General features: G+C 43.7%; 1 protein-coding gene across 1 annotated transcript; it reads left to right on the top strand.

Moving 5' to 3' along the window:
* Positions 1–393: 393 nt before the first annotated feature.
* Positions 394–25,948, top strand: SF3A3 (splicing factor 3a subunit 3). The gene is made up of 17 exons (XM_025934568.2): positions 394–617; positions 904–951; positions 3,409–3,461; positions 3,567–3,672; positions 6,438–6,510; positions 6,873–6,964; positions 8,393–8,475; positions 9,155–9,293; positions 9,794–9,862; positions 10,515–10,582; positions 10,743–10,850; positions 12,055–12,124; positions 14,301–14,465; positions 14,558–14,668; positions 15,854–15,944; positions 24,608–24,663; positions 25,653–25,948. The coding sequence occupies exons 1-17, from the start codon at positions 522–524 to the stop codon at positions 25,728–25,730; spliced, it is 1,506 nt and encodes a 501-aa protein (XP_025790353.1). The 5' UTR covers positions 394–521; the 3' UTR covers positions 25,731–25,948.
* Positions 25,949–26,217: the final 269 nt, after the last annotated feature.

Below are 26,217 nucleotides of genomic sequence, written 5' to 3'. Positions count from 1 at the left end.
CCCTGCTTACAGACAACTAGGTGTCCTCCACATGCGAATTTCTTTAAAAAAAAAAAAAAATTTACTGACAAGGACACTGAGGTCCATTGAAGGGAAAAACGTTGTCAGAGGTCACGATGAAAGCTAAAGACTCAAGTTCCGGTCTCCCAGCTCCCATCCACGTTCTTCAACTACTCAGTCCATCATGTCCCTGCCTGCCCTGCCCGCCTCATAAAAGCCCAGAAAGCCGGCCTCTTAACCTCAGATGCGAGAATTTCTGGACGCCCTCTAGAGGCACCTGCAAACCGCTCGGCCTCGCTCCGCCACACCTCCGGCCAGCAGGGGGCACTGCGGCGATCTCGACAGCACGGACTGTGCTCTCCTTGTGAGGCTCCCTTTTCTTCGAGTCCCAGAGGCACTTCCGGCACCCGCGGAACTTTGGTGCAGCTGGACGCTCAGCGCGGGGCGCGGGCGCGCAAAGCGGCGGGAGTCGTTTCCGGCCGTGTCGGTGGTGTGAATCGAGGTGCAGCGGCGGAGGAAAAATGGAGACAATTCTAGAGCAGCAGCGGCGGTATCATGAGGAAAAGGAACGGCTCATGGACGTCATGGCCAAAGAGATGCTCACTAAGAAGTCCACGGTGAGTGGGGCCTGGGCAAGGGCTACGTCGAGGCTGGGCCCCGTTCCGGTGTTTAACCTCGGGGAGCTTTCTTTGGCCCTCAGACCCTTCCCGCTCCGGGCCTCCTGCTCCCTCCGGGGCTCCCTCTCCAAGCTCCGCCATGGTTACCGCCCCCGGAGGCGCCGCGCTCCCCGAGGCCTCGGCTACAGCCGCTGGGACCTGGGCGGGTAAGCTCCGCCCTCCGGCGGCCTTTCCACCTTCAGAATTCCGACTAACGGCATCTGTGTCACCGTTTGCTTTTCTTCAGCTCCGGGACCAGATCAATTCCGACCACCGCACGCGGGCCATGCAAGATGTGAGTACTGCGTTGTCCGCTTCTCTTTGGGTCGGGATGAGCTGGAAAAGAGAGGGGAGGCGGGGTGCGGGTCCCAACATGAACCTTGGCCGAAGGTAACCACCAGACTGAGCGGTCGTGGGTTGTCTGCCTGGAGATGTCCTCGCGGCTGCCAAACCCGAGGATACTGAACTGCGCTTCCTCACTTCTGTGAATGGGGGACCTTTTATTCATAGCATCCCGTGTCCCATGATGTGCAAAGAATAGTTAAGTCAGTGGCCCAGGCGCAAAAGGTACTATCCCTTCTCCCCCAAAAAGAATGCTCAATGTTAGTGTTTTCCCCTCAAGGTATTGTTTTGAGGTATTTGAAGTGTTGCATTTGCAAATTACCAAATTGCATTTACTTCGTTCAGTTTCTTACTTTTAGAAAGTGTATCAAAATCAAAATGTTGATTAACTTAATGCAACTTAGTTGCTCATTTAATGCTGAGTGATAGGTAAATGAAGGTTCATTATACTGTGCTCTCTTCTCTTGCATGTATTTGAAATCTATTTAGAAATGATTGAAAGACCTGGGGCGCCTGGGTGGCTCAGTAGGTTGAGCATCTGACTTCGGCTCAGGTCATGATTTCACGGTTTGGTTCATGAGTTCACACCCTGCATAGGGCTCAGCACTGACAACGCAGAGCCCGCTTGGGCCGCTTGGGATTCTCTCCTCTCCCCCTGCACCCCAACTTGTACTCTCTTGCTCTCTAAATGAATACATTTTTTTTTATGGGGCGCCTGGGTAGCTCAGTTAAGCGTCCAACTTTGGCTCAGGTCATGATCTCACGGTTTGTGAGTTCAAGCCCTGCATTGGGCTCTGTGCTGGCAGCTCAGAGCCTGGAGCCTGCTTCGGATTCTGTGTCTCCCTCTCTCTCTGCCTCTCCCCTGCTTGTGTTCTGTCTCTCTCTCTCTCTCTCTCTCAAAAGTAAATTTAAAAAAAAATTAAAAAATTTTAAATACTTGAAACATTTTTTTGTGTGTGAACATTTATTTATTTTTGAGAGACAGAGAGAGGCAGAACATGAGCAGGGGAGGGGGGAGAGAGAGAGACAGAGATACAGAACCTGAAGCAGGCTCCAGGCTCTGAGCTGTTTGTTAGCACAGAGCCCGATGCGGGGCTTGAACTGTGAGACCATGACCTGAACTGCAGTCGGATGCTCAACCGACTGAGCCACCCAGGTGCCCCTAAATAAATACTTAAAAAAAAAAAAAAAGATTGAAAGACCTAATCAGAGTTTCTAAGTGCAGGAAATGATTAGTATTATTAGCTCCTAGTTCCTTATCTAAATTCTCAAATCAAAAATACTGTGAAAATGGGGGCGCCTGGGTGGCTCAGTCAGTTAAGTGTCCAAGTCTTTTGGTTCAGGCATTATTTCACAATTCGTGGGGTCGAGCCCCTCATAGGGCTCTGCGCTGATAGCATGGAGCCTGCTTGGTTTTCTCTCTGCCTCTCCCTCTCCCTTTGAAAATAAATAAACTTGGGGCGCCTGGGTGGCTCAGTTGGTTAAGCTGCCGACTTCGGCTCAGGTCATGATCTCGCGGTCAGTGAGTTCAAGCCCCGCGTCAGGCTCTGTGCTGACAGCTCAGAGCCTGGAGCCTGTTTCAGAAAATGTGTCTCCCTCTCTCTGACCCTCCCCCGTTCGTGCTCTGTCTCTGTCTCAAAAATAAATAAAACGTTAAAAAAAAAAGAAACTTTACAAAAAATATTGTGAAAGCAAAAGAGTTTCTATGTTTTTTGGGTGGGGATGGGGACCGTATTTTTTTTTGTTTGTTTTTTAATTACTTGGTGGCAAAATCTGATCTGAACAGATAAAAGGCTTTTTATGGTCTTTATCCCACTTAGTAAATAATGCATCGTTTTCATTGCAGGATTACTAATATGTGTTCCAGATGCCAGTAGGGATGTTGCATAATATGTAATCATTTTCCAACTTAAAATTTCCAAATTCTGAAGTGAAATCTGGTCCCAAAAGTTTTGAAGAGGGAACTGTGCTATCTTGAGTTTGAATCCAAAGTAAGCTGTGAGATTTTTACTTAGCCTGTGCACTCAGTCAAGCTTTGTCAAGTAGTGAAAGTCCTCTTGAGCTACCCTTAAGAGGTAGGGAACTTTTATTTTTGAGGGTGGGAACTGCTGTTTAGAGGGTGACTCTCTTATGTGATTCTCTGACTCTTCCAGGGAAAGTTAAGTATCAGTAGGATGTAAATATAGGAACACTCCACCCTTCAAAACGTGTCACTTAGGTAGTCTTCACCTTGACGTGTTTTAAAAACTAAGCAGGAACAGCACTGTCAGTTAAGGGTACCAGAAAGCACAGGAACTTTTAACACCACATCTCTCAAGGTTTCCCTGACCTTTGACTAGTGGGCCCTGTTGGTTGCTGAGCCCTGTAGTTCCAGATTACTGTTCTGATGGGTTTTGTGTTTGCCTTTCAGAGGTATATGGAAGTCAGTGGGAACCTGCGGGATTTATACGATGATAAGGATGGGTAAGTGCTAGTCCCAGCTAGTCCAGAAGTTCATGCCTCTGAGGAGCCACGGTTAAAGGACTGATTTTGTGTACTATGTTCTTTGGATTTTTCCTGAAATTGTAGGTTACGGAAGGAGGAACTCAATGCCATTTCAGGACCCAATGAATTTGCCGAATTTTATAACAGACTCAAGCAAATAAAAGAATTCCATCGTAAACACCCAAATGAGGTATGGTACTTAGAAAGTGTTTTTTCCAAACCTGCCCGAAAAGCACACTAAAGGAAAGGTGTAAAAAGAATAGAGATGTGCCATTTAGATGTCCCTTCAAAAAAGAACCTGCCGGGGCGCCTGGGTGGCGCAGTCGGTGGAGCGTCCGACTTCAGCCAGGTCACGATCTCGCGGTCTGTGAGTTCAACCAGGTCACGATCTCGCGGTCCGTGAGTTCGAGCCCCGCGTCAGGCTCTGGGCTGATGGCTCAGAGCCTGGAGCCTGTTTCCGATTCTGTGTCTCCCTCTCTCTCTGCCCCTCCCCCGTTCATGCTCTGTCTCTCTCTGTCCCAAAAATAAAATAAACGTTGAAAAAAAAAAATTAAAAAAAAAAAAAAAAGAACCTGCCATTTAGCTGCAAGCAGATACTTAGCTGACATCCTACAACTCCAGTGCTTTCAGTCTCCCCCTCATCTTTAGATCAAAGCCATACTCTTCCTGGATAGCCCCAGCCAGTGACTGAGCACAGTGAGGGTACTGTGGCCTGGCTATTTCCATCCACTGAGAAACTCCTGGAATGAGTAGTCTTTGCTCTACAGGCTCCCCACTGGGAGGTTAAAGACTTTGTCCTGTCTAAATCACAGTGTAGGCTCTCCCTGCCCAATCATGCTTTGTTTTGTTTTGTTTTGTTTAAGAATGGGGGGTGGGGGGGCAGTGCCTGGGTGGCTCAGTCAGTTAAGTTGTTTGTTCCCTTGATGGAAATAAAGAAGAAAGAGGTAACCCATATGCAGTGGAAAACGGGTTTTCGTATATGTAGCTTTTCAGGTGATAGTGTATATAGGTAGGAGTGTTCCGTGAGTGGTAGAAGTTAGGTGACTGGGGCTTAGGCAAGAGATAAAAGCTTGTGATTTAGATCTGAGAATTATCTTAGATATGATGGTTGAAGCCATGAATCATAGAGTTCTGAGAAAGAGACGCAGTGTGAAGGTAGAGGCCAAGCTTTTCCACGTGCCTTGAGGGCATACCGATGACAATAAGGTACCTAAATGAACCGTATCCTGGGAACACTTCTATCACAGAGGTCAAACAACAGCTCTAGGTAGTGTGTCTTACTGAAAAGCTAAGCAAAAGACTTTCAGAAAGGAGGCCACTGGCATCACTTGTTGTTGACCGGTGAGTGCCAGGATTGCTGCTTCATCGAAGTAGTGGGAATGGAAATCTGGTCACAGGGGCCAAAAGTGGATCACGGGGAAGCAGAAGTATGGATTGGGGAACAGGCATTTAAAAGACTGGCAGAAAAAAAGAGAAGAGACAGGAGGGTCATAAGGAAGATGTGCATGTTTTAAAGGAGCAGGTAGAGAAAGGAGAAGACTGAAAGTACCAGAAAGAAGACATTGAAGTTCAGGGGTGGGAGATGAAGGTGCTTTCCCCCACCAACATAAGTCTTCCCACCCTTTTGAAGTGTAGAGTGTAAAGTGTTTTGCCATCCAAGAGACAAGACACGAGTACCATTCTGATGTATTAACTTTATTCCAGCCCTGGTAGAAAGATGATAAGGAATACATAGTTTCAAAAAATGTTGGAAGGGATGCCCAAGATACACTAAGTGGGGGGAGAAAAGGTCCAATTATGTGAAAAACAAACCTTGCACATGCCTGTGTGTGCTTGTACAAATGTGTATATTTAAACATATGGAACAGGGGTTTCCAAATTTTGGTGGATATATTTGAATCCTCTGGGGATCTTGAAAAAGTGTTGCTACCTTCCCCACCCTTCTGATTTAATTGGTGTCAGAGGCATCAGGATTTTTTAAACCACTCCCCAGGTGATCCTAAATGTTCAGCAAAGTTTGGAAACCTATAAAAAGGCCTCTTGGGAGGGACTCCCTGGTGGCTCAGTCAGTTGGGCGGCAGACTTCAGCTCAGGTCGTGATCTCACGGTTTGTGAGCTCGAGCCCCAAGTCAGGCTCTGTGCTGACCGCTCAGAGCCTGGAGCCTGCTTTGGATCCTGTGTCTCCCTTTCTTCTCTTTGCCCCTCCCCCGTTCGTGTTCTATCTCTCTCTTAAAAATGAATACACAGTAAAAAAAAAAAAAAGGTCTCTTGGGGTTCCTGGGGGGCTCAGTGGGTTAAGCATCCAGCTTTTGATATCTGCTAAGGTTATGATCTCACGGTTCATGAGTTCGTGCCCTATGTCAGACTCCACACTAACAGTGTGGAGCCTGCTTGGGATTCTCTGTCTTTCTCTCTGCCCCTCCCTCACTTGCTGTCTTTCAAAATAAATAAACGTTTAAAAAAAAAAAAAGGAAACATCTCTTAATAGTGCTTACCTATTTTCAGCAGAATTAAAGGGGGATTTGGGTTTTTCATTTTTTTTTTTTTTTTAATGTTTATTTTTCAGAGAGAGAGAGACAGAGACCGAGAATAAGCGGGGGAGGGGCACACAGAGAGATACAGAATTTGAAGCAGGCTCCAGGCTCTGAGCTTTCAGCACAGAGCCCAACACGGAGCTCGAACTCAAACTGTGGGATCATGACCTGCATCGAAGTTGGACACTTAACCAACTGAGCCACCCAGGCATCCCTTCATTTTGAGTTTTTGTGAGCAAGTGTTACTTTAGCAGTTTTTAGTCAAAAGAAAAAGCAAGGTAATTGGAGAATAGTAGTAGACTCATAATGAAAACTCAAGTCTAAAGTGTCAGAAGTCCAACTTTCTGTACAGCCCATTTCTGTGACGTTGCAATTTTTTTGTTGAAAAATCCACGTGAATTTTTCTCTTTTCTCCCCTCAGATCTGTGTGCCAATGTCAGTGGAATTTGAAGAGCTTCTGAAGGCTCGAGAGAATCCAAGTGAAGAGGCACAAAGTAAGTAGGATTTACCCTTTCCCTCTAGCACTAACAAAAGTGCAGGTTAATGACAGAGCTCAGATTTTCACCCAAAGCCCCAGAGAAATTTATAGCCAGGTTCTCTTGCCGGTTTTCTCTTTGCTGGTTTCTGAGCTGTACTAACATCCTAAATTGGCCTTGGAGAAAATACTGATTTTTGTGCTACCCTAGCTCAGATTCGCTGACCTGGAAAATTGAAGTTTGTTCACTTCGTGAGTATAGGGAGGACATTTGGGTGAAGGGCTGTGTCATGAAACAAAGAACTAGCAGTCCGTTTGAAAAGCCAAGTCCAAGAAAGTGGTCTTTAATGTCTGAATCACTGGTATCTTTGATACTTTCAGATCTGGTGGAGTTCACAGATGAAGAGGGATATGGTCGTTACCTTGACCTCCATGACTGTTACCTCAAATACATTAACCTGAAGGCCTCAGAGGTAGGACCTGGGGGGTTACGGGGAGAGTGGTTCTGATTCTAGGGGGGAGTCAGGACATCAGGCTGGGGCTCCTGGACAGGAAGCAATTAGATTATCTGCCTTGTGTTTTGTAACCATTATGTAAATCTTTAAGAGGTGATGTGCTTTCTTGGAATGAAATAGTATTCAAAATGAAAAGTTCCTATAGTGAAAACAATGAGCATTTTATTTTATTTTTATTTAAGTACGCCCTACACTCAACTTGGGGCTTGAGCTCATGACCCTGAGATAAGAGACGCGTGCTCTACCAACTGAGCCAGCCAGGCATCCCAAGCATAGTATTTTATTAATGAATTTTATTGCTTAATATAAGCATGTTTTGCTTTTGTAAATATAAAAAAAAACTTTTTGAGGGAGCACGCATGCGTGTGTTTGCGAGTTGGGGAGGGGCAAATGGAGAGAGAGAGACACTTAGGCAGGCTTCACACCCAGCATGAGATCATGATTGTGAAGTCATGACCTGAGCCGAAACCAAGAGTCAGACGCTTAACCGACTGAGCCACCCAGGCACCCTTAAAGTATATTTTTTTTAAAAACTGAAACAGGGGTGCCTGGGTGGCTCAGTCGGTTAAGCGTCTGACTCTTGATTTCCACTCAGGTCACGATCTCAGGGTCATGAGATCAAGCTCCACGTTGGGCGCCGTGCGGAGTGTGGAGCCTGCTTGGGATTCTCTCTCTCCCTCTCTCTCTCTGGCCCTCCCCTGTTTACACAGATTCTCTCTAAAATAAACATAAAAAAAAAACCCTCAAACACATACTGAGCTCCTGTGTTAGATGCACATAGTACTAGGTATATGAAAAATATAAAAACATAATCTGTGCCAGTAAAGGGTTACTTAGTGTCTTTTATCACAAGAGTTGAGACTGAATGTGACAATCTCAGAAAGTTCACAAGGAAGCGTATGATTAAGTTCCTTATGGGGTTGTGAGGAAATGTCCCAAAAGTTCAGGGACTGTACTTTAAGCTCCATGAGGGCAGGTCCTGTACCTATCTTGTTCTCATTTGTATCCACGTATTTGGTCCAAAGATGCTTAATAAGTGACTGTATGAATGCACAAATGTTACCTTTAGGACCTTAGTTTAGGCTGTAGTGGGTGTCAGTTTTCAAGTGCCTCGCATATAGTTAGTGTTTGACAAATGTTTCTTTAGTTTACTGTTTGTTGATTTGATCTTTATTTTGCAGAGTTCATTTCGTGTCTGGTGGTCTACTCAGTGCTGTGGAATTAACAGCCCACTAGTGCAGGAATTAAATCATGGGGAGGAAAAAGACAAAGATGAGCCGGGCCTTGTTACTTTGTTAGCACTCAGTTTTGATCTTCATTTATTGGAGACTATAGCATAACTTGGTGCAGATACCTAACTGAATCTCTTGTCATTTCTCCTTTCAGAAGCTGGATTATATCACATATCTGTCCATCTTTGACCAATTATTTGACATTCCTAAAGAAAGGAAGAATGCCGAATATAAAAGGTGGGCTTTGCCAGCTGCTAGGCTCTACTGGATTTGATTAGGAGGTTATTTCATGTAAAGATTGGATGGCAGAGTTTTGCATTTTTTTTGCCTGGAACAAGGACACAAACGACTTCCAGGTTTATTTGGAGGATACGGATTTTGAATGACATAGTCTTTTAAGCATTTGTCATACTCTGGCTCTAGAAAAAGATGCATTTGTTGGCACATCTGGGATCTTATGCCCATGCTGTTCTTAAATTTGTTTCATTGTGGAAGGAAGTATCATTCAGGAATCTGGGTCTTTGGAGTTTAATAAGAAAAAGATGAGAATTTCTCATTGTGACTGAAGTGAGGTGCCTGGTTCTGATGTATAGATGGAAAATTTTGTTTGTGGTTTTATGCCCCGGGTTAGTGATCTGTACTCCTTCCTCTCTTGTTTATTTCTTTTACTTGAAATCTTTTGTGTGAGTTAAGATTTTAGTGTTTGAAATTATATCATGAGAATGAAATGAGGTCAGAGAAGTCAGAATCAAGATTATAGGAAAAAAGTCAATTGCAAGCCCCTTCTAAAATTTAGTATTACTGCTTTTAAAAACTGGTGTTACTAGAATTATGATTGTATTTTACGGGACATAAAAAATCTGTGCAAAACGTAAAAACTCTCATTGCTTTCTCTGTATTGCTTGTCCCTCTGTAGATACCTGGAGATGCTGCTTGAATACCTTCAAGATTACACAGATCGAGTGAAGCCCCTGCAAGATCAGAATGAACTTTTTGGAAAGATTCAGAACGAGTTTGAGAAGAAGTGGGAGAATGGTACCTTTCCTGGATGGCCGGTGAGCTTCAGTGGGGTTGGGAGAGGACAAGCGCAGGAGTTGAATTAATTATTGTGCTTTAATATTGAGCCTCTATCTTAGGGCATCAGATACCGATCCCTCAGGATCAGTTGTAACTATGAGGTGTCCTTTGCCAGTTATGTCAGGTTTTCTTTCCATGCATACTTTGGGAATGAGATTTGTCAGGGCCTCCTTGCCATTGGCTGAGCTCAGGATTTTCACCAACTGTGTCATTACTGCTGGGTGGCTCCTGTTGCCCAGAAACTGAAAAGATTATATGTTAGAAGTCTGTACCATGTATTTTCACTCCTGATGATAAACTTGAGTTCTCCTGAACTCTCAGGGAGAGAATGACCATCTTTCTTTGGCTCTGCTCTTATGGGAATTTGATTCCTAGCCACACGTGTGTACAAGGAGGGGACCATCCACCACCTGGTAATTTAGATAGGTGTCTCCCTTGCCTTCATTCTAAACGTGGATCTTTCTGTTCTTCTTGCTAGAAAGAGACCAGCAGTGCCCTGACCCATGCTGGAGCCCATCTTGACCTGTCTGCATTCTCCTCCTGGGAAGTATGTTTTCTTTTTACTTTTTTTTAAGTTTGTTTATTTATTTGGAGAAAGAGCATGCACAAATGGAGGGGCAGAGAGAATGAGATAATCCCAAGCAAGCTCTGCACCATCATCACAGAGCCCAGTGTGGGGCTCAAACTCCCCAACTGCAAGATCATGACCTGAGCCAAGATCAAGAGTCGGACACTTAACCAATTGTGCCACCCAGGCGCCCCTGTTTTCTTCAGCAACTGTACTGGTCTCGCCTGTTCACTCCTCAGAAGAGCCACTCAGTCGTCTTCTCTAATGCCGTGAACCTATTATGATAAGACACCAGTTCCTGGAACCAGGCATCTACGAAGAATGTGGAAAGATAACGATAGAAAGAAAAAAATTAAGCCAACGACTTTGAAAAGTGTAAAATAAAATAATTCTAACTATATTAAACTATAGCGGAGGTAATCACTACCAATATGATTACGTATGAACTTGACCACAGAGTCAGTCCTTTGGAGAATTTGAACTTACTGCTAGGTTTTGGCTATGGAATGTGTGGTTTTGCCACAGCTTCAAGAACACCTGCACACGAGCCTGCGAACACCTAAGTTTGAGCCTTTTGTTGTTTCTCAGAATCTATTTATATAAAATTGTAACTTGTCTCTTTTTTATGTAGGAGTTGGCCTCCCTGGGTCTGGACAGATTGAAATCTGCACTCTTAGCTTTAGGCTTGAAGTGCGGTGGGTAAGAAACTGCTTTTTCTATCAGAACTGTCTCATTTTACTGTGTGTTTGCACAATAACTGGCTTTGATTCCATTCTTTCCTGTCACCGCGCACTGCAGAAATATGCAGGCCTATATGATAAAAGAACTCTGAAATCTTCTGCTCCTCCCGTCTCCTTAGGACCCTAGAAGAGCGAGCCCAGAGGCTCTTCAGCACCAAAGGAAAGTCCCTGGAGTCACTCGACACCTCCCTGTTTGCCAAAAACCCCAAGTCAAAAGGCACCAAGCGGTAAGTAGCTGGTGTGGCACCTCGGTGGATAGTTTTAAAATTTTTCCATGCAGAATTTTTGCCACAGCAGCCTGTTTTATCGCCATTATTGATTCAGAGAGGTCTAGTTTGCCCTTTTTTCCCTGCAAATGGCAGTGCTATCGTTGTAAACCAAGGACAGTCCGTACTCCACTGATTGAGAGTAGGTGAAACCGTTCTAGGTACTTTTTGTCACCTCAGGAGGAGATGGAGGCTGAATAGGGTCGGGAAATACTCTTCTAAGTTTCTTTTGGCTCTTGACAATTGCATCTTTTTCTTTGAACTGAAGTATAGTTGACCCTATGTTAGATTAGTCTGAGATGTGCACCCTAGTGATCTGGCAGCCCTCTGCTTTTTTAAAAATTTTTTTTTTAATGTTTCTTTATTTTTGAGAGAGAGAGCATAAGCAGGGGGAGACACACAAGAGAGAGAGGGAGACACAGAATCCGAAGCAGGCTCCAGGCTCTGAGCCATCAGCACAGAGCCCAGCGCGTGGCTCGAACCCACAAACTGTGAGGTCATGACCTGAGCTGAAGTCCGACGCTTAACCAACTGAGCCACTCAGGCGCCCCTGACAGCTCTCTGCTCTATGCCATGCTTCCCACAAGCGTACCTACTGTCTGTCACGTTACAGTGCTGTTGCGATGCCACTGACTATATTCCTTATGCCGTACCTTTCGTTCCTGTAGTTGAATCTATTCTCGAGCCACATGCTTGTAGAGGGTATTTTTTAAATATGAGTTTTTCGTAATGCTTACAACAACTCTGAAAAGTAGTTATCCCGATTTTTTGCAGATAAGGCCTCAGAAAAGTAATGGAATGTGCCCACTATCTCACAGTGACTAAGTAGCAGGGTCAGGATTTGGGCCCAAGTCTGCCAATCCCAGAGCTTGCCTCCTACACCACATTTCTTTTGTAGATTATGATGATGGAAATTTAAATGTCTCCATGTGTTTTTCACCTTCTAGAATGAGGTCAGAGAGGAAGCTTCTGAGCATTCCAAGAAAGAACCTTAATACTTCTGTCAGCAAGTCCTAAGTTGAATAGAACATTTGCTTTCACAGCATGACATTTGTCACATGCTTGTAGTTTTTAATGCACCCTTGGAATAAATGTTCCCAGATACAGGGGATAAGGCATTGGGCAAAAGAACTCTTGAGTGATATGGCTTGTTTCTTGTTTCCAGCGACACTGAGAGGAACAAAGACATTGCCTTCCTAGAAGCCCAGATCTACGAATATGTAGAGATTCTTGGGGTAAGCAATGGACTCTGCTGAGAGCTATAAGATACAAGATATAGGAGTCAGAAATGTGAATTCTTAGTTGTTTTTTTAGGATCGAAAGAGAAAAGGGTAGATGTTAAACTACTTCAGCAGAAAATAGGGTTCTCTCAGGGTACTTGGGCCTTTAGTGAAGTCCCCTCTGTTCTTAAGTGCCTTTTGTTAAGTGATATTTCCGAGGCCAAGGAGAGAGAAGAGACTCCCCTCTCAGTATAGTATCCAGAATGTTGCAGGTTCTTTGCCTGCATTCCAGAATATACCTAGAAGATGACCCAGGAAACAGAAGGCAAGTAGGAGAAAAATCTGTTTATAGCAGTTTAGGTATGATTTTTACTATGGAAAGGCATTACTTACATATTTAGAAGATTATAAGGAATTTGCTAGGGTTAGAATGTTAGTGGTACAAAGCTGGCTGTGAACTGCATCTTGAATATTCTTTCAAGAAAGGGCTGAAGGGTGAGTTGGAGTAGAAAAAGCCCTAATCAAACCCAGAATGCTTTTCTCAGAAAGGAGGAGAAGGGAAATGACTTTCAGAGAAGAGAAGGTAGACGAAAGGGCAGCACTCATCCAGAGAAGGTCAGGCTCTCTGGGAGTCCTGCAGAAGACCAGCCTTTTGGATAGTCTCTGCTTTGTATAATTGTCAGCTGCTCTCAGAGCATTTCCCTATACAGATGCTCAGATCGCCTTTTGAACAGGTGGCTCTGACTCAGTAGCTTGTTTATATGTCTTTGTTGCCATGGATGTTTTCATTATGCTCTTGTTTGAGGACCTTGCATGTAATAGCTGTAAAACTAGAGTCACCTGTTGGTTCTCAGCCGCTTTCAGTAAAAGGGTGGCTAGGTCTTGGAACCTGGAACACTGCTATTCCCCGCAGTGAACTTGGGCTGTGCTAGTATGGTCGGCAGTCTGGGTTGCCAGTCCTCTGAAGATGATTGGGAGGCTAATTTGTACCCATGACATAAGGTGTACACACGACTTTTTACTTTCTCCCTCCTTTGAGAGCACTTTGGTTTCCCTGCCGGCAGATGGCACCACTCTCTAGACTTCCAGTCAGAATGGTTTTCAGAAGTTGCTCTCAGTATGTAGTGGTATGATTTTTACTGTTATCTCAGCATTTATCGATACCTGTTGGTTTCCAGACATTGTACTAAATCCATGGGTACAGTAGTGAATATGACATGGCTTCTTGACCTTGAAAAGCCCACTTTGTGCTTGGGGGAGACGAGTAACTGCAGCGTGATGTGATGTGTGCTGCAACACATTGAGACTGCATTTTCTGATTAGAAAGAGGGAGGAAAAAAATGTTATAGGAAGAGGAAACAGTAAGGATGAAGGTAAAATATCACGAAGAGGAACTAGATGTTAAGAAATAATGAGAAAATCATGTGCGTGGAGTGTGCCTTATAAGGGAGGGAGTGGTCAGGGAATAATTTGGAGAGTTATGTTGGAAATTTGGACTTTGTTCTTTAAACAGTAAGAAGCCAGTAAAAGTTTTTTTTAAGCAGAGTGTACCATTAGGTTCTTTTTTTAACGTTTGTTTATTTTTGAGAGAGGGGAGTGTGAACAGGGGAGGGGCAGGGAGAAAGGGGATCAGAGGATCCGAAGCAGGCTTCATGCTGACAGCAGAGTCTGACAGGGGCTCGAACTCACAAACGGTGAGATCATGACCTGAACCGAAGTCCAACGCTTAACCGACTGAGCCCCCCAGGCACCCCGGGTGTTTTTGGTTTTGGTTTTGGTTTTGTTTTTTAAGCACATAAATCTGGGAACAAATGGAATTTGGACTGGAATGAGGAGAGAGTTAGGGCAAGTTAGAAGGTTGTCATCTTGACGAGGAAGGAGAAGAAAAGACTGGGTAAGGAAATATTTTTAGATACCGAAAAGACTTCTTTTTCTGTTCTGTGATCGTCTGTGGCCGCATTGAGTAGCAGAGGCAAGTGACATAAGACCTTTGACTTTTTCCTTCAGGATCAGGAGAGCCTATTGATAAAGAGTTCTGATCTGAAGGCAGGACTTGCCTGTTATTGTACAAGCAAGAAAACCGTATCCTTGGATGTGAGGGATCAACAAGGTTGTAGGAAATTAGGAAAGTGCCCTTCTTGTTCTGCACTACTTTTTCTCACTTCCCTCTTCATTTCTGGACCTGACTTAGGAACAGCGACATCTTACTCATGAAAATGTGCAGCGCAAGCAGGCAAGGACAGGAGAAGAGCGAGAAGAAGAAGAGGAAGAGCAGATCAGTGAGAGTGAAAGTGAGGATGAAGAGAATGAGATCATTTACAACCCTAAAAACCTGCCCCTGGGCTGGGATGGCAAAGTAAGTTCAGCACTACCCCCTTCCTGTTGCCCATTCGGGATGTGCAGACGCAGACACTAGTCTAATACTGATTCTTATCTGGTCTCTTTCAGCCCATTCCCTACTGGTTGTATAAGCTTCACGGTCTAAACATCAACTATAACTGCGAGATATGTGGAAATTACACCTACCGAGGTCCCAAGGCCTTCCAGCGACACTTTGCTGTAAGGAATTCAGAGCCGTTTCTCCTGGAAATTGAAGTATGAAATATGCAACTTTCAAAGAGGATAGGAACAGCCCGAGAGAAGCGTTAGCGTCCAGAGCGTAAGGGAAGCAAGAAGGAGTGGATCTAAAGTCAAGTGTGTGGCATTTGACCTTTGGCACCACACTAGCCTAGCATTACACCTAAGATGGTTTCTGGAGGCATTCTGCCACTCTGCTGTTTGAACCTCATTTCCGTTTCCCTTGCTGTTTCTTATACTTCTCTCCTCATATCTTTCTGCCAGCACCTTAGGCCATCCTCTGACTCTTTGGTCATTTCTCTACCCACTGCTAGTATACAACACCAGAGAAAGGACTGACCGCCTCCTTTTTTGTGTCTTAAATGGGCTTTTGCGTCTTTGAAAAATAAGAACTAAGAGGATAACATTTATCAAGCAAGTTTTGAGACAAGGCATTATCTGGATGGTACTCCAGTGAGTGGATTCACCCTTGTTTTATTTCTGTCTTTGGTTTCTAGTACTTGGAAGGAAATCTTATAAATGGAAAAGATTTGCTAGGCCAAGGTTAGAGAATTCATATGAACTCCTCTCTCCCTCCTTCAGACATCCATACTAACTGATCCTGGGTCTTTTCTGTTGAGCCTCTGAGTAGTCTCTGAGTCTTTCTCAATATTACCTTCAATGCGTTGGAATTGACACCCAGGAGAAAGCCCATGCCATTTGCCGTCCCCGAGCCCAAATTGTCATCGTCTCTCCCTGTTCTCCTTCACATCCTTGCTTACTCCTGGTAAGCAGCCTTCTTTGCTTACAAAGGTGACGCTGACCCGCCATCAGTAACGCTTACTCATGCTGGTGGTGGGAGTGCGTGGGAGATGACTGGTTAATTAGAGTTGTGCTGTTTTCTGTGGTCTTGATACAGGTTTTACCTGGACCACTATTGGATCTGGATCTAGAATGTCGGTTTTATATATCAACCCCGTGGGGAAAACAATGCAATGCTGCTCTGAAATAGCTTCCTCTTCTCAGTCACAGGCAGCTGTTTACAAACGCAAACTGCAGAAGGAGTGCTGCCATTACATGGAGTCTTTGACATGGGGTCACGTTAGGGCTTCTGAATAGAATGGAGTTTGTATTCTGTGTTCATTTATTCCCATTTCACATTGTCCTTCCACTTCTCTCTTCTCCCAGGAGTGGCGTCACGCTCATGGCATGAGGTGTCTGGGCATCCCAAACACTGCCCACTTTGCTAACGTGACACAGATTGAAGATGCTGTCTCCTGTGAGTATGCTTTATTGACTGTTTCCCTAGGCCACACCAAGTGGCCACCCCTCCACTTCCCTGCCCCAGTACCTGGTGTATCCAGGTCTAAGGTTAACAGCTTGTGGACTTGGAGAAGTTCCTACAGTGACACAATAGCTACATTTTTGACTGTGGCCTTTGAACTCCTCTGTATGTAATATGAGTGAATGGGTATGTATCTTTTTCTGAATTCGTTTTAATGTGTTGAAAACTACAGATATGAAAGACAAATAGAAATGGTCCCAGCTTATTCCTGAGGTGACAGGGCACATACACAGAAAAGTGGTAGCAAAATACCTTTTGCAGAAAGAACGGAGTAAAGTGCATGTCAGGAGATGTGCTGTTAACCTTAGTCATGCTCCCTGCTTTGCCTGGCAGTGGTATCTTTTCCTGCCATTAGCATCACTCACAAAGAAAGGGGTACTCCCCCTCCACTCTGAAAGTTCTGGTAGTCCCCCTCGGGATCATGTCACACCACTCAGCTGCTTGGCCAGCTGACTCCTTTGGCCGCATACCTGGAGTTGTTCACATCCACTGCAGAGACACATTAGAAATGACCTTCTAGAGGTACCTGGGTGACTCAGTCAGTTAAGCATCCATTCGACTTTGGTTTGGGTCATGATCTCACAGTTTGTGAGTTCAGGCCCCACGTTGGGCTCTCTGCTGTTAAAGCAGAGCCCACTTCAGATCGTCTGTTCCCCTCTCTGCCCCCTCCCCGCTCATGCCCGCATGCATGCTTACTCGCTGTCTCTGTCAAAAATAAACGTTTAAAAAAAAAAATAGAAATGACCTTCTAAAGAGCTCCCTGAACAGTGGTGACTGCACTTACCCCCAGTGAGCATTGAAGGACAAATATCATTGTCAAAAACGTATTTTGTACACCTGAAACTAATAGAACGTTGTATGTCAATTATACAATTCTATTTCAGTAGTACAGAAAAAACCCAAAAACCCTCCCTGATCCTGCCTAGCCTGTAGATTCTGGAGACTTTTTCATTTAGTGTTATATGTGCAGTCAGCTTTGGGGACTTCTCACTGTCTCGTTTTTCCTTATTCGTTTACAAGTCAGGATCATACAGTCTCTCCAGAATTATGAAGTGCCTCATTAGCAGATCATCACATTAGCTTCTAATTTACTTTTCATTTTTGCCCTTTACTTTGTTGGGATGAAATTAAAATAGTAACAGAATCTCATAGAATTATAACTGCATTTTGAATGCAGTCTCATTTTTAGATGTGTTTTTTGGCCGTGCACCACTAATAAATACATCACAGTTAATTTTTTGTGTATTTTTTTTAATGTTTATTTATTTTTGAGAGAGAGAGCATAAGTGGGGGAGGATGGGATGGAGGGGGAAGAGGTGGCTCCATGCTGACGGCAGAGAACCTGATGCAGGGCTCAAACTCACGAACCACGAGTTCATGACCTGAGCCGAAGTCGGACGCTTAACTGACTGAGCCCCCCAGGGTGCCCCTGTGTATTTTATGTCCCGTAATTTGCCTGAGTTAATCTATTATTTCTGATACCTTGAGATTGACATTGACATTATTTAAGCTTAGGGTCATACTAACTGCTAAAACAAAAGTGAGACTTTTATTTTGTTCCATGTTTGTTTGTGTCACAGATAGTATGTATCCTAAGCATTCTCTTCAAGTCTTATGTTAAATAGAAGTAGGTGAGGGGTGCCTGGGTGGCTCAGTCAGTTAAGCGTCTCGACTAGGTTCAGGTCATGATCTCATGGGTTCGTGAGTTTGAGCCCCGCATCGGGCTCTGTGTTGACCTCTTGAGGAGCCTGGAACCTGCTTCAGATTCTGTGTCTCCCTCTCTCTCTGCCCCTCCCTCGCTCATGCTCTGTCTCTGAAAAGTAAATAAACATTTTTTTTTTATAAATTTTTTTTTTTTTTCAACGTTTATTTATTTTCGGGACAGAGAGAGACAGAGCATGAACGGGCGAGGGGCAGAGAGAGAGGGAGACACAGAATCAGAAACAGGCTCCAGGCTCTGAGCCATCAGCCCAGAGCCTGACGCGGGGCTCGAACTCACGGACCGCGAGATCATGACCTGGTTGAAGTTGGACGCTTAACCGACTGCGCCACCCAGGCGCCCCAATAAACATTTTTTAAAAATTAATAGATAAATATTTAAAAAACATTAAAAAAATTTTTTTTTAAAAAGATGATAAGCCATTCTTCCCTGCTGGCTGTTGTGTTTTTTTGTAAGTTTTTATTTATTTTGAGAGTAAGAAAGCATGAGAGGGAAGGGGCAGAAAGAGAAGGGAGGGAGAATCCCAAACTGGCTCCACACTGTCAGCGTGGAGCCTGACCCAGGGAGCCCCCCTGAACCGTGAGATCATGATGTGAGCCCAAGTCGGATGCTCACTCAACCGACTGAGCCACCTAGGCGCCCATAACTGGTTGCTGTTTTTAAAGGAAATGATGCTGCACATCCACACTGATTTTTAAGATTGGCTCATGGTTTTATTACCACATTCCGCAAGAGAAAGATGACAACATTTTTCCCACTTTTTCTTTTATGGGCATTGGATTAAACCACATTCCTGGATTATTTCATACTGGTGGTGGATATTGTTTTAATACACTTATTTATCCTGTTAGGATTCTGTTTAGAAGTTTTATATTTACGTTCAGTAAAAGATGTGCTTCTTGTTTTCCTTTGAATCACTTGTCAGATTCAGGGATCAAAACTGTATTCGTAACATAAAGTGGGTGGGATTACACACTACATTCTCTTGTCATTTGAAACTTTACTTAAATAGAGGTTACTTCTTCATACAAAGGGACAGCCAGAGAAGATTCTTCAGTTAATAACCTGTACAACTCCTTGATTTATTATGACAGAGTGGAAACCAAGTGCTTTATTTCTCTTCTGTTTTATTTTCTTTTTCCTGCCAATATTTTTTGGTAATGTTACATATATTTTTTATTGTTTTAAGTCTTTAGACAAGAATTTTCTTCTCTTTGTTTCTTTATTCTTTCTAAAACAGGCATTTAGAACTCGATGTCGTTCTTTTAGGAATCCATTAGGAATATCCATTAATGATACGTTTGCTTTTTATTTTTTAAAGTTGTAATTTCTGATTAGAGTATTTTTAATTGTATTTGGTTGAGTGCCTTTTAACTCCCTTTTATTTATTCCTGTATTTCCTGGCCCATGCAGTAAGATAGAGAATTTCTGCCATTAGAATGTATTGTATTTTTGTGTTCAAGTGTGTAGTCTGATTTGTTAAAGATTTCTATAGACCCAAGAAGTGCTTCTCTCCATCTGTAGGCTGTTTAATCTTGCAATGTTCAGGTCCTTAAATTTCATAATTGTATTTATTTCACATTCTGATAGGGATATATTGACATTCTCAGTTATAATTAAATTTGTCTCCTGCATTTATACTGATTTTGTATGTATTTTATGTTGTTTGAGCCACATAAACTCAAATTGTATTATAACTTTACTGATTACTTCTTTTTTTTTTTTTTTTTGAAATTCCCTTTATCTGATGGCTTCTTTGTTCTTTTGTGATGGACTTAGACCGTTTCCCAATTATCAGAATTTTGGCAGCAAATGTGGGCCATTTTTACCCTAGTCACCAATACTCATCATTGTATAGGCATAGGAATATTAAGTCTTTTATGCTTCATTGTATTAATTGATCTGTTTGTACTTAGGTCCTTTGCTGGAAAGGTTACCTTGTTTTTTAGATTTCTCATTTACATGGATTAAATAGTAGACTTATATCTATTCCTTTTAGATAGATATTCTTCTAATATTTCTAACTTTCAGGTTTCAACTAAGTTTATTTCTATTATTAATTTTTATTAGCTATTATTAGCATATATTATTTGGTTGAATTATAAGAGTGATCATATCTTGATGACCTGAAACACTGAAAATGTTATACTTATTTCTTACTCTGTGATTCAGTCAGTAGAATATATTCTGTGTTCTTAATCGTACCCTGTTTATCAATGTTTTTACCACCTCATTTATAAAAAGTGGCTTTTCTGCTTTCAGATTCATGTCCTCTCTTGTCATGATCTTTTACCCTAGAACTTGCTTGACGGATTCCGTCAGGTTCTTTACATTTTGATACGTTCTGTTTCAAGGGTAAAGTTGGTTCAGAACCACATTCCTAGTGTAGTTTTGTGTGGTGGTTAAGAGTGCAGACTCTGGAAGGCAGCCTATAAGTGTTCAAACCGTGGCTCCGCCACTTGCTAGCTTGTGGGACGCTGGGCAGGTTACCTCTCTCAGTGCCTCAGTTTCCTTATCTATAAAACGTGGCTGGTAGTAGTATGTCTACTTGACAGAGTCGTCTTGAAGGTTGAGCCAGATATGCAGGTACGGTGCTTACAACCATGGCTGATGGCTGTGCCGAGCTACCCAGTGAGGAAGCACAAACTGCCCCCTCCCTCGTCATCTCCACTTGCGGGGGCTCCTCTGCAGGTCCTACGAGAGGGGTCCAGTCACCTCCGTCTTTTCACTCAGGGTTTGATTTTGCTATTGCTAACTACCGTTTATCAAGTGCTTGCTGTATGCTGGGTAAATGGGAGATGTTTTACACTCCCTAATCTGTAGAACAACCGGTGAAGTAGTAGGTCACCCGCATTTTCAGACAAGGAAAGTTAAGTAACTTTTTCAAGGCCCCGTAGTTTATAAGTGGAAAAAAAGCCAGGGATCAAACCCCCTTTCCATACTGCCAAAACTGCCTCCTTCCAGTCACCTTCAAGTAGGGTTTTTTTTTTAAAGAGTTGATCATTGGGGCGCCTGGCCGGCTTAGTCGGAAGAGTATGTGACTCTTGATCTCAGGGTCATGAGTTCGAGCTCCATTTTGGGTGTAAAGATCACTTAAATAAATAAAATTTTTTAGAAATTAAGAATTGATCATTAAGTTGATTCCAGAAAGAAATGCCATGAATTCTCTCCGTGGCCATACTAGATTTTCAGAAAAATTTATTTTTTTCTAGAATATGGTTGGGAGGTTCATGATGCTTCCGTTGCCCGAATTATTTTCAGAATTTATCTCTTTATTCAAATGTCTGCTTACTCAATTTCTCTCATACACGTTTTTATTACTGGCACTTCTTTGATTTGTTGTATCATTTCCATCCATCATGACTTCCCTTGATATTTTTAGCTTCTGTGTATGACATGAATAGTGTTATCTCTGTCCCAATATCACTGTCTTTTCACTTTTTCCCCCACCCTCTGTTGATCATTCATAGATTTATTACAAATTTATCATCACTTCTCCCCTTCTCCTTTTTCCCCCGGGCATTTGTTCCTTCTTTTGAGTATCCCAGGTTAACTCTCTGGCTTCCTTTCAGACTTGCAGGAACAGATCAATGACTGGATACATACTGGCTCCCACAGGATCTTGACAGGCTTTATCTCTGGTGTCTCACTAGTAGTAAGCAATTATTGAATTGAGGTTAATTCTATTGTGTAAGGTTTCTGCAGTTTTTCTTCATTTCCTGCTGGCAGTTTTATTAAACCTGGGTTATCCTTTTTTTTTTTTTTTTTAAGATTCTGAGGTAGACATTTTAGGAATTTTTGGTTATAAGGAAGAGAGCCTATAAAAGTGAACTCCATGCCCCCCACCCTGAATATGCCTTTCTCTGTACATACACCTTCTCCTTTTTCTTGTATTTTTTAACCCGAGTTCATATGAGGGCAACTGTCGCCCTTGCTCCGATGCCCTCCTTCAGCCTGCCATCGCCCAGCTTGGTCGGCGTCTAATTGTCCCCATTTCTAGTACCGGGGAGAGACAATAGATGGATGCAGCCGGGTCTTGTGCCGTCTGTAGTCCAGTCAGCTGGGTCTCCGGTAGTTAGCAAAAGTGGTTACTTGTTAGATACACCAAGAAGAATGTGTTCCCTGATAAGGTGCTGGGCAGGGAAGTAACCGTTGGCATAGCTTTTACACTGGATCCACTTGCTGATCTTTGTTTTAGATCATTCTGTTGACATTTTTCTTCTGGAGTTTTTAGCCAGGAGAGAGGGATTCAGCACCGTCATTTAAACTACAGTTATTTTGGGGCGCCTGGGTGGCGCAGTCGGTTAAGCGTCCGACTTCAGCCAGGTCACGATTTCACGGTCCGTGAGTTCGAGCCCCGCGTCAGGCTCTGGGCTGATGGCTCAGAGCCTGGACCCTGTTTCTCATTTCTCAACGTTTTTTTTTTTTTTTTTTTTTTTTTTTATTTTTGGGACAGAGAGAGACAGAGCATGAACGGGGGAGGGGCAGAGAGAGAGGGAGACACAGCATCGGAAACAGGCTCCAGGCTCCGAGCCATCAGCCCAGAGCCTGACGCGGGGCTCGAACTCACGGACCGCGAGATCGTGACCTGGCTGAAGTCGGACGCTTAACCGACTGCGCCACCCAGGCGCCCCTGGACCCTGTTTCTGATTCTGTGTCTCCCTCTCTCTCTGCCCCTCCCCCATTCATGCTCTGTCTCTCTCTGTCCCAAAAAATAAATAAACGTTGAAAAAAAAATTTTTTTTTTAAAATAAATAAATAAACTACAGTTATTTTTAGGGCGCCTGGGTGGCTCAGTCAGTTAAGCGTCCGACTTTGGCTCAGGTCATGACCTCACAGTTCGTGGGTTTGAGCCCCGTGTCGGGCTCTGTGCTGACAGCTCAGAGCCTGGAGCCTGTTTCAGATTCTGTGTCTCCCTCTCTCCTCTGCCCCTCCCCTGCTCATGCTCTGTCTCTGTCTCAAAAATAAGTAAACATTAAAAAAAATTTTTTTAAATAAATTACAGTTATTTTTGTTTTTTAAGTTGAAGAAAAAAATGGCCAAGAAAGAGCCCTGTGAAATTGCCCCCAGAGATCTCCATTATTTAGGTGGGTGGTCACCACTGACCAGTATTCACTGGATATAACTCTACCTGAGAAACTAACAGCATCAGGTTCAGTTATCATGTTGTTTATGGTAATAGCATAAGAAATTTAAAAGCTGTAATGACCTCTGTGGACATTGCCTATGAGAGCAGTTGCTTTGCTAGATCATGATATTCTGTCTCTGGCTTTTTATTGAGTGGGCTATATCCTCAAAAACAGGAAATTGAATTTGTTCACCTATTAGTGAATCCACACTGGTTCCCAAAGGTAACCCCATTCTTTTCTAATTGTTTTTAGATGCTTCTGAAGAGTAATATCCCCCTTACTGCTCCATAGTTTCCTACATCCATTTTTCTTTTCTTTCTCGGAAAAAAAAAAAAAAAAATCATGACAACCGAGAGAAAAATCACCATAGCGTTTCTAATCTCCAATATTTCACTGTCTTCTGGGTTGGATTCCTGAATGGCCTGGAATAGAACCTGACAAGACCCTGCCCTGGGTCCTTGTAGCACATGATAAATTTTCTGTTCATTTATGATATGCTTATTATCTGAGCCTGGAGACTTCAGTTAATTTAAAGCAACTAGCAAGGAGGGAAAAGATGATGAGGTCGGTATCTGTATACCAGGCACAGAGCTAAGCACTTTCTCCTTTGTTGTCTGTCTCATCCCCCATATAAGGCTTCAATTTGTTCTATGTGGTATTTCTTTTAATCTTGTCAACTTTAGAGTAGCTCTGCTTGGGAGATGTGAAAGCATACAGGTATCAGATAGTTGTGCCTTTTCTGCCCCCCCCCACCCCCCCGGTAATATTTTGTCCTCTCCCTCAGTGGACCTATCCTAGCTGTCCCATGTAGACCTCTGTTCTGAGAAGGCACCTTCTGGCAACAATCTTAACAGAGTTACAGCTCTCTCTTCTGGGTTAGTACCTGTCCTGCCGTGTGTACACGTGTGCTTGCTCCCTTAGAAGCTGTGATAGTTTCTGGAAATGTTTGCTACTGTTCATCTTCTTTAAGATAACTTGTTCTTGAACTGTCAGAATTCTTATTTTCATATCTCCAGTGTTTGTTGAGCCATCTTATCGTTCAGATTCTTTGGCCATGATATTTCACCTTTTTTTCCTCCTCTGAAGCTTCTCAGATCTACAAACCAGCCTTTAAATTAACGTACGTGACCATGCCTGGTGTTCCCTTTCTCTTCTGTAATGAGCTTTAAGACGATAAGGTCACTTTCTCCGATGATTCTCATAGGTTGTACCACATTAACTTCTTCCTTGGAGGGTGTATCAGTTCTCTATTGTAAGAGGGCTGTGGTTTTGTTTGATCCAACTTGTCTTTTACAGCAAAGCAAAGATCGTGGTAAGTTTTGCCACGGAGGAGCTTTTGTCTGTGGGTGGTCCAGAACTGAAATTCTAGTCCGGGGAAGGCAAAAAGTCTCATCCAGGGGAATCTTTTTTTTTTTTTTTTTTTTTTATTTTTTTTTTTTCAACGTTTATTTATTTTTGGGACAGAGAGAGACAGAGCATGAGCGGGGGAGGGGCAGAGAGAGAGGGAGACACAGAATCGGAAACAGGCTCCAGGCTCTGAGCCATCAGCCCAGAGCCCGACGCGGGGCTCGAACTCACGGACCACGAGATCGTGACCTGGCTGAAGTCGGACGCCAACCGACTGCGCCACCCAGGCGCCCCCATCCAGGGGAATCTTAATGGGGACAGGAATTTTGTAGCATCATGATGTTGTCTGCCTGACGGATATTCAGGCCACTCTTGATTGCTGTTCATTTTTCATCCTGCAGTGTGGGCCAAGCTGAAACTGCAGAAGGCATCAGAGAGATGGCAGCCTGACACTGAGGTGGGTGCTAACCTGGCATTGGGGATAGCATCAGGTGACAGCTCCCTCACCCTGTGGGAGGCAGGCAAAAGGTGGTCCCCAGTTCACCGTAGTAGCGAGTATTGGCCAGAAGTGCCAATATCTGTGAATTGGCTCTTCATATGTAAACCTAATTTATTTGTGATATTAAATGTGTGTCCCGAGGCGGGTTGTATTCTGCTTCTGAAATTTTGAAGCGGTAAGCACGAGCACCCAACGTCTTGCCCTGCTGTGAGGATTCATAAGCTAAGAAGTTGTGAACCCGTATCATAGTTTAGGTCTCCTTCGAGGAAAGCATCTAATGAGAGATGACCCTCTCTCGTGCTCGCGGGGTGAGGAGGCACCCTTATTGGTCTCGAGATAGTCCTCCCGCAGAGCACAGTTCAGGGATGAGGAATGATGTGTGTGTGAAGTGAGGTAGCTGTTCCCTTTCTCTGAGGTCACTGGTTTCCAATATTCCTTTTTTTTTTTTTTGGTAGCAGCAAAGCCATCTTCAGACTGTAACGTAGAATTCCAATACATAAGATAAAATAAAGGAGAACTGCACTGGAAATGAGGAAGCTCAGCCTTCTTGGCCTCCCTTTCAACCCCCCCCCCCCCCCGCCAGTGGCCTCTTGGGCAGACACTGAGGGTTCTTGGGGATCCTTTGCGAATTGTTGTCTTAGGTCACCCTTTCTCAACCAGGGTTCATCATCTTAGACACACAGGGTGGTTTGAGTGAACTATTTTCTCAGGTATCCCTGGGAACTGCTACCATTCTAGTCACCTAGGATGTGTTAGTTTATGACACACAATGAAAGCCTTAGGACAGTCGGGTTCAATGGCCTTGCAGATCCCCAGAACCCTAGGTGAGAAAGGCCGTCTCAGCTGAATGCCATGAAATCAAGCCAGGGTGAGGTCAGGTGCCCAGAGGCTAGTTCCAAGCATTTCTCCCAGGAGGTATGGCTAACAGTGTGCCCCTGTCCTTTCAGGAAGAATATGAAGACTCCAGTGGGAATGTTGTGAATAAGAAGACATATGAGGATCTGAAGAGACAAGGACTGCTCTAGTGTTCAGGGACGTATCTCGGCTTTCGGGCTTGTCCAGGCTTACCTGAAATCTGCCTTTTGTATTTCTCCCAACCAAATGCTCCTAAAGACTCTGCTACTTAGTCTTAAGGTCTAGTGTGCATCTTGGGGGGAAAAAAAAGCAAGGCATGCTGGCAGATTGCAAGGTTAAGATGTGTTTTATCTTTGTTTTATATTAAAAGATTCTGTCAGAAAATAAACCCAGCCCTTCTGAATGTGTCTTGTTCTAAAGCCCAGGATTATGGACTAACCTAACTAATCCTTTTGTTCTTAACACTTCCCTACCTCTTTCTCATCAACTTAAGCAGCAACTGAGGTTTGATGAGCACTGGTTAATGTTAAATTTATTATGTTAGGTAGGTCTAACCTAACTTCTTCCCCACCCCCATTTGCTGCCATTTCCCCAAATGCACATTACCGCAGGATAAGCCCTGCCCTTAGTTGAGTCAGCCATTTATGCACGTACTAC

This window comes from Puma concolor, chromosome C1, assembly GCF_028749965.1.
Source record: "Puma concolor isolate L17-30 chromosome C1, mPumCon1.1.hap2, whole genome shotgun sequence".
Taxonomy (NCBI): domain Eukaryota; kingdom Metazoa; phylum Chordata; class Mammalia; order Carnivora; family Felidae; genus Puma; species Puma concolor.
Note: the sequence above shows the minus strand (reverse complement) of the source record. Positions and strands in the feature narration are given on the sequence as shown.

What these genes read in the sequence shown, in the direction of transcription:
- SF3A3 (XM_025934568.2), top strand. Translation starts at nt 522, where the DNA reads ATGGAGACAATTCTAGAGCAGCAGCGGCGGTATCATGAGGAAAAGGAA. An exon ending in TTAGGCTTGAAGTGCGGTGG is followed by an intron (nt 10,583 to 10,742) that starts GTAAGAAACTGC and finishes CCGTCTCCTTAG; the next exon opens with GACCCTAGAAGAGCGAGCCC. An exon ending in GATTGAAGATGCTGTCTCCT is followed by an intron (nt 15,945 to 24,607) that starts GTGAGTATGCTT and finishes TTCATCCTGCAG; the next exon opens with TGTGGGCCAAGCTGAAACTG.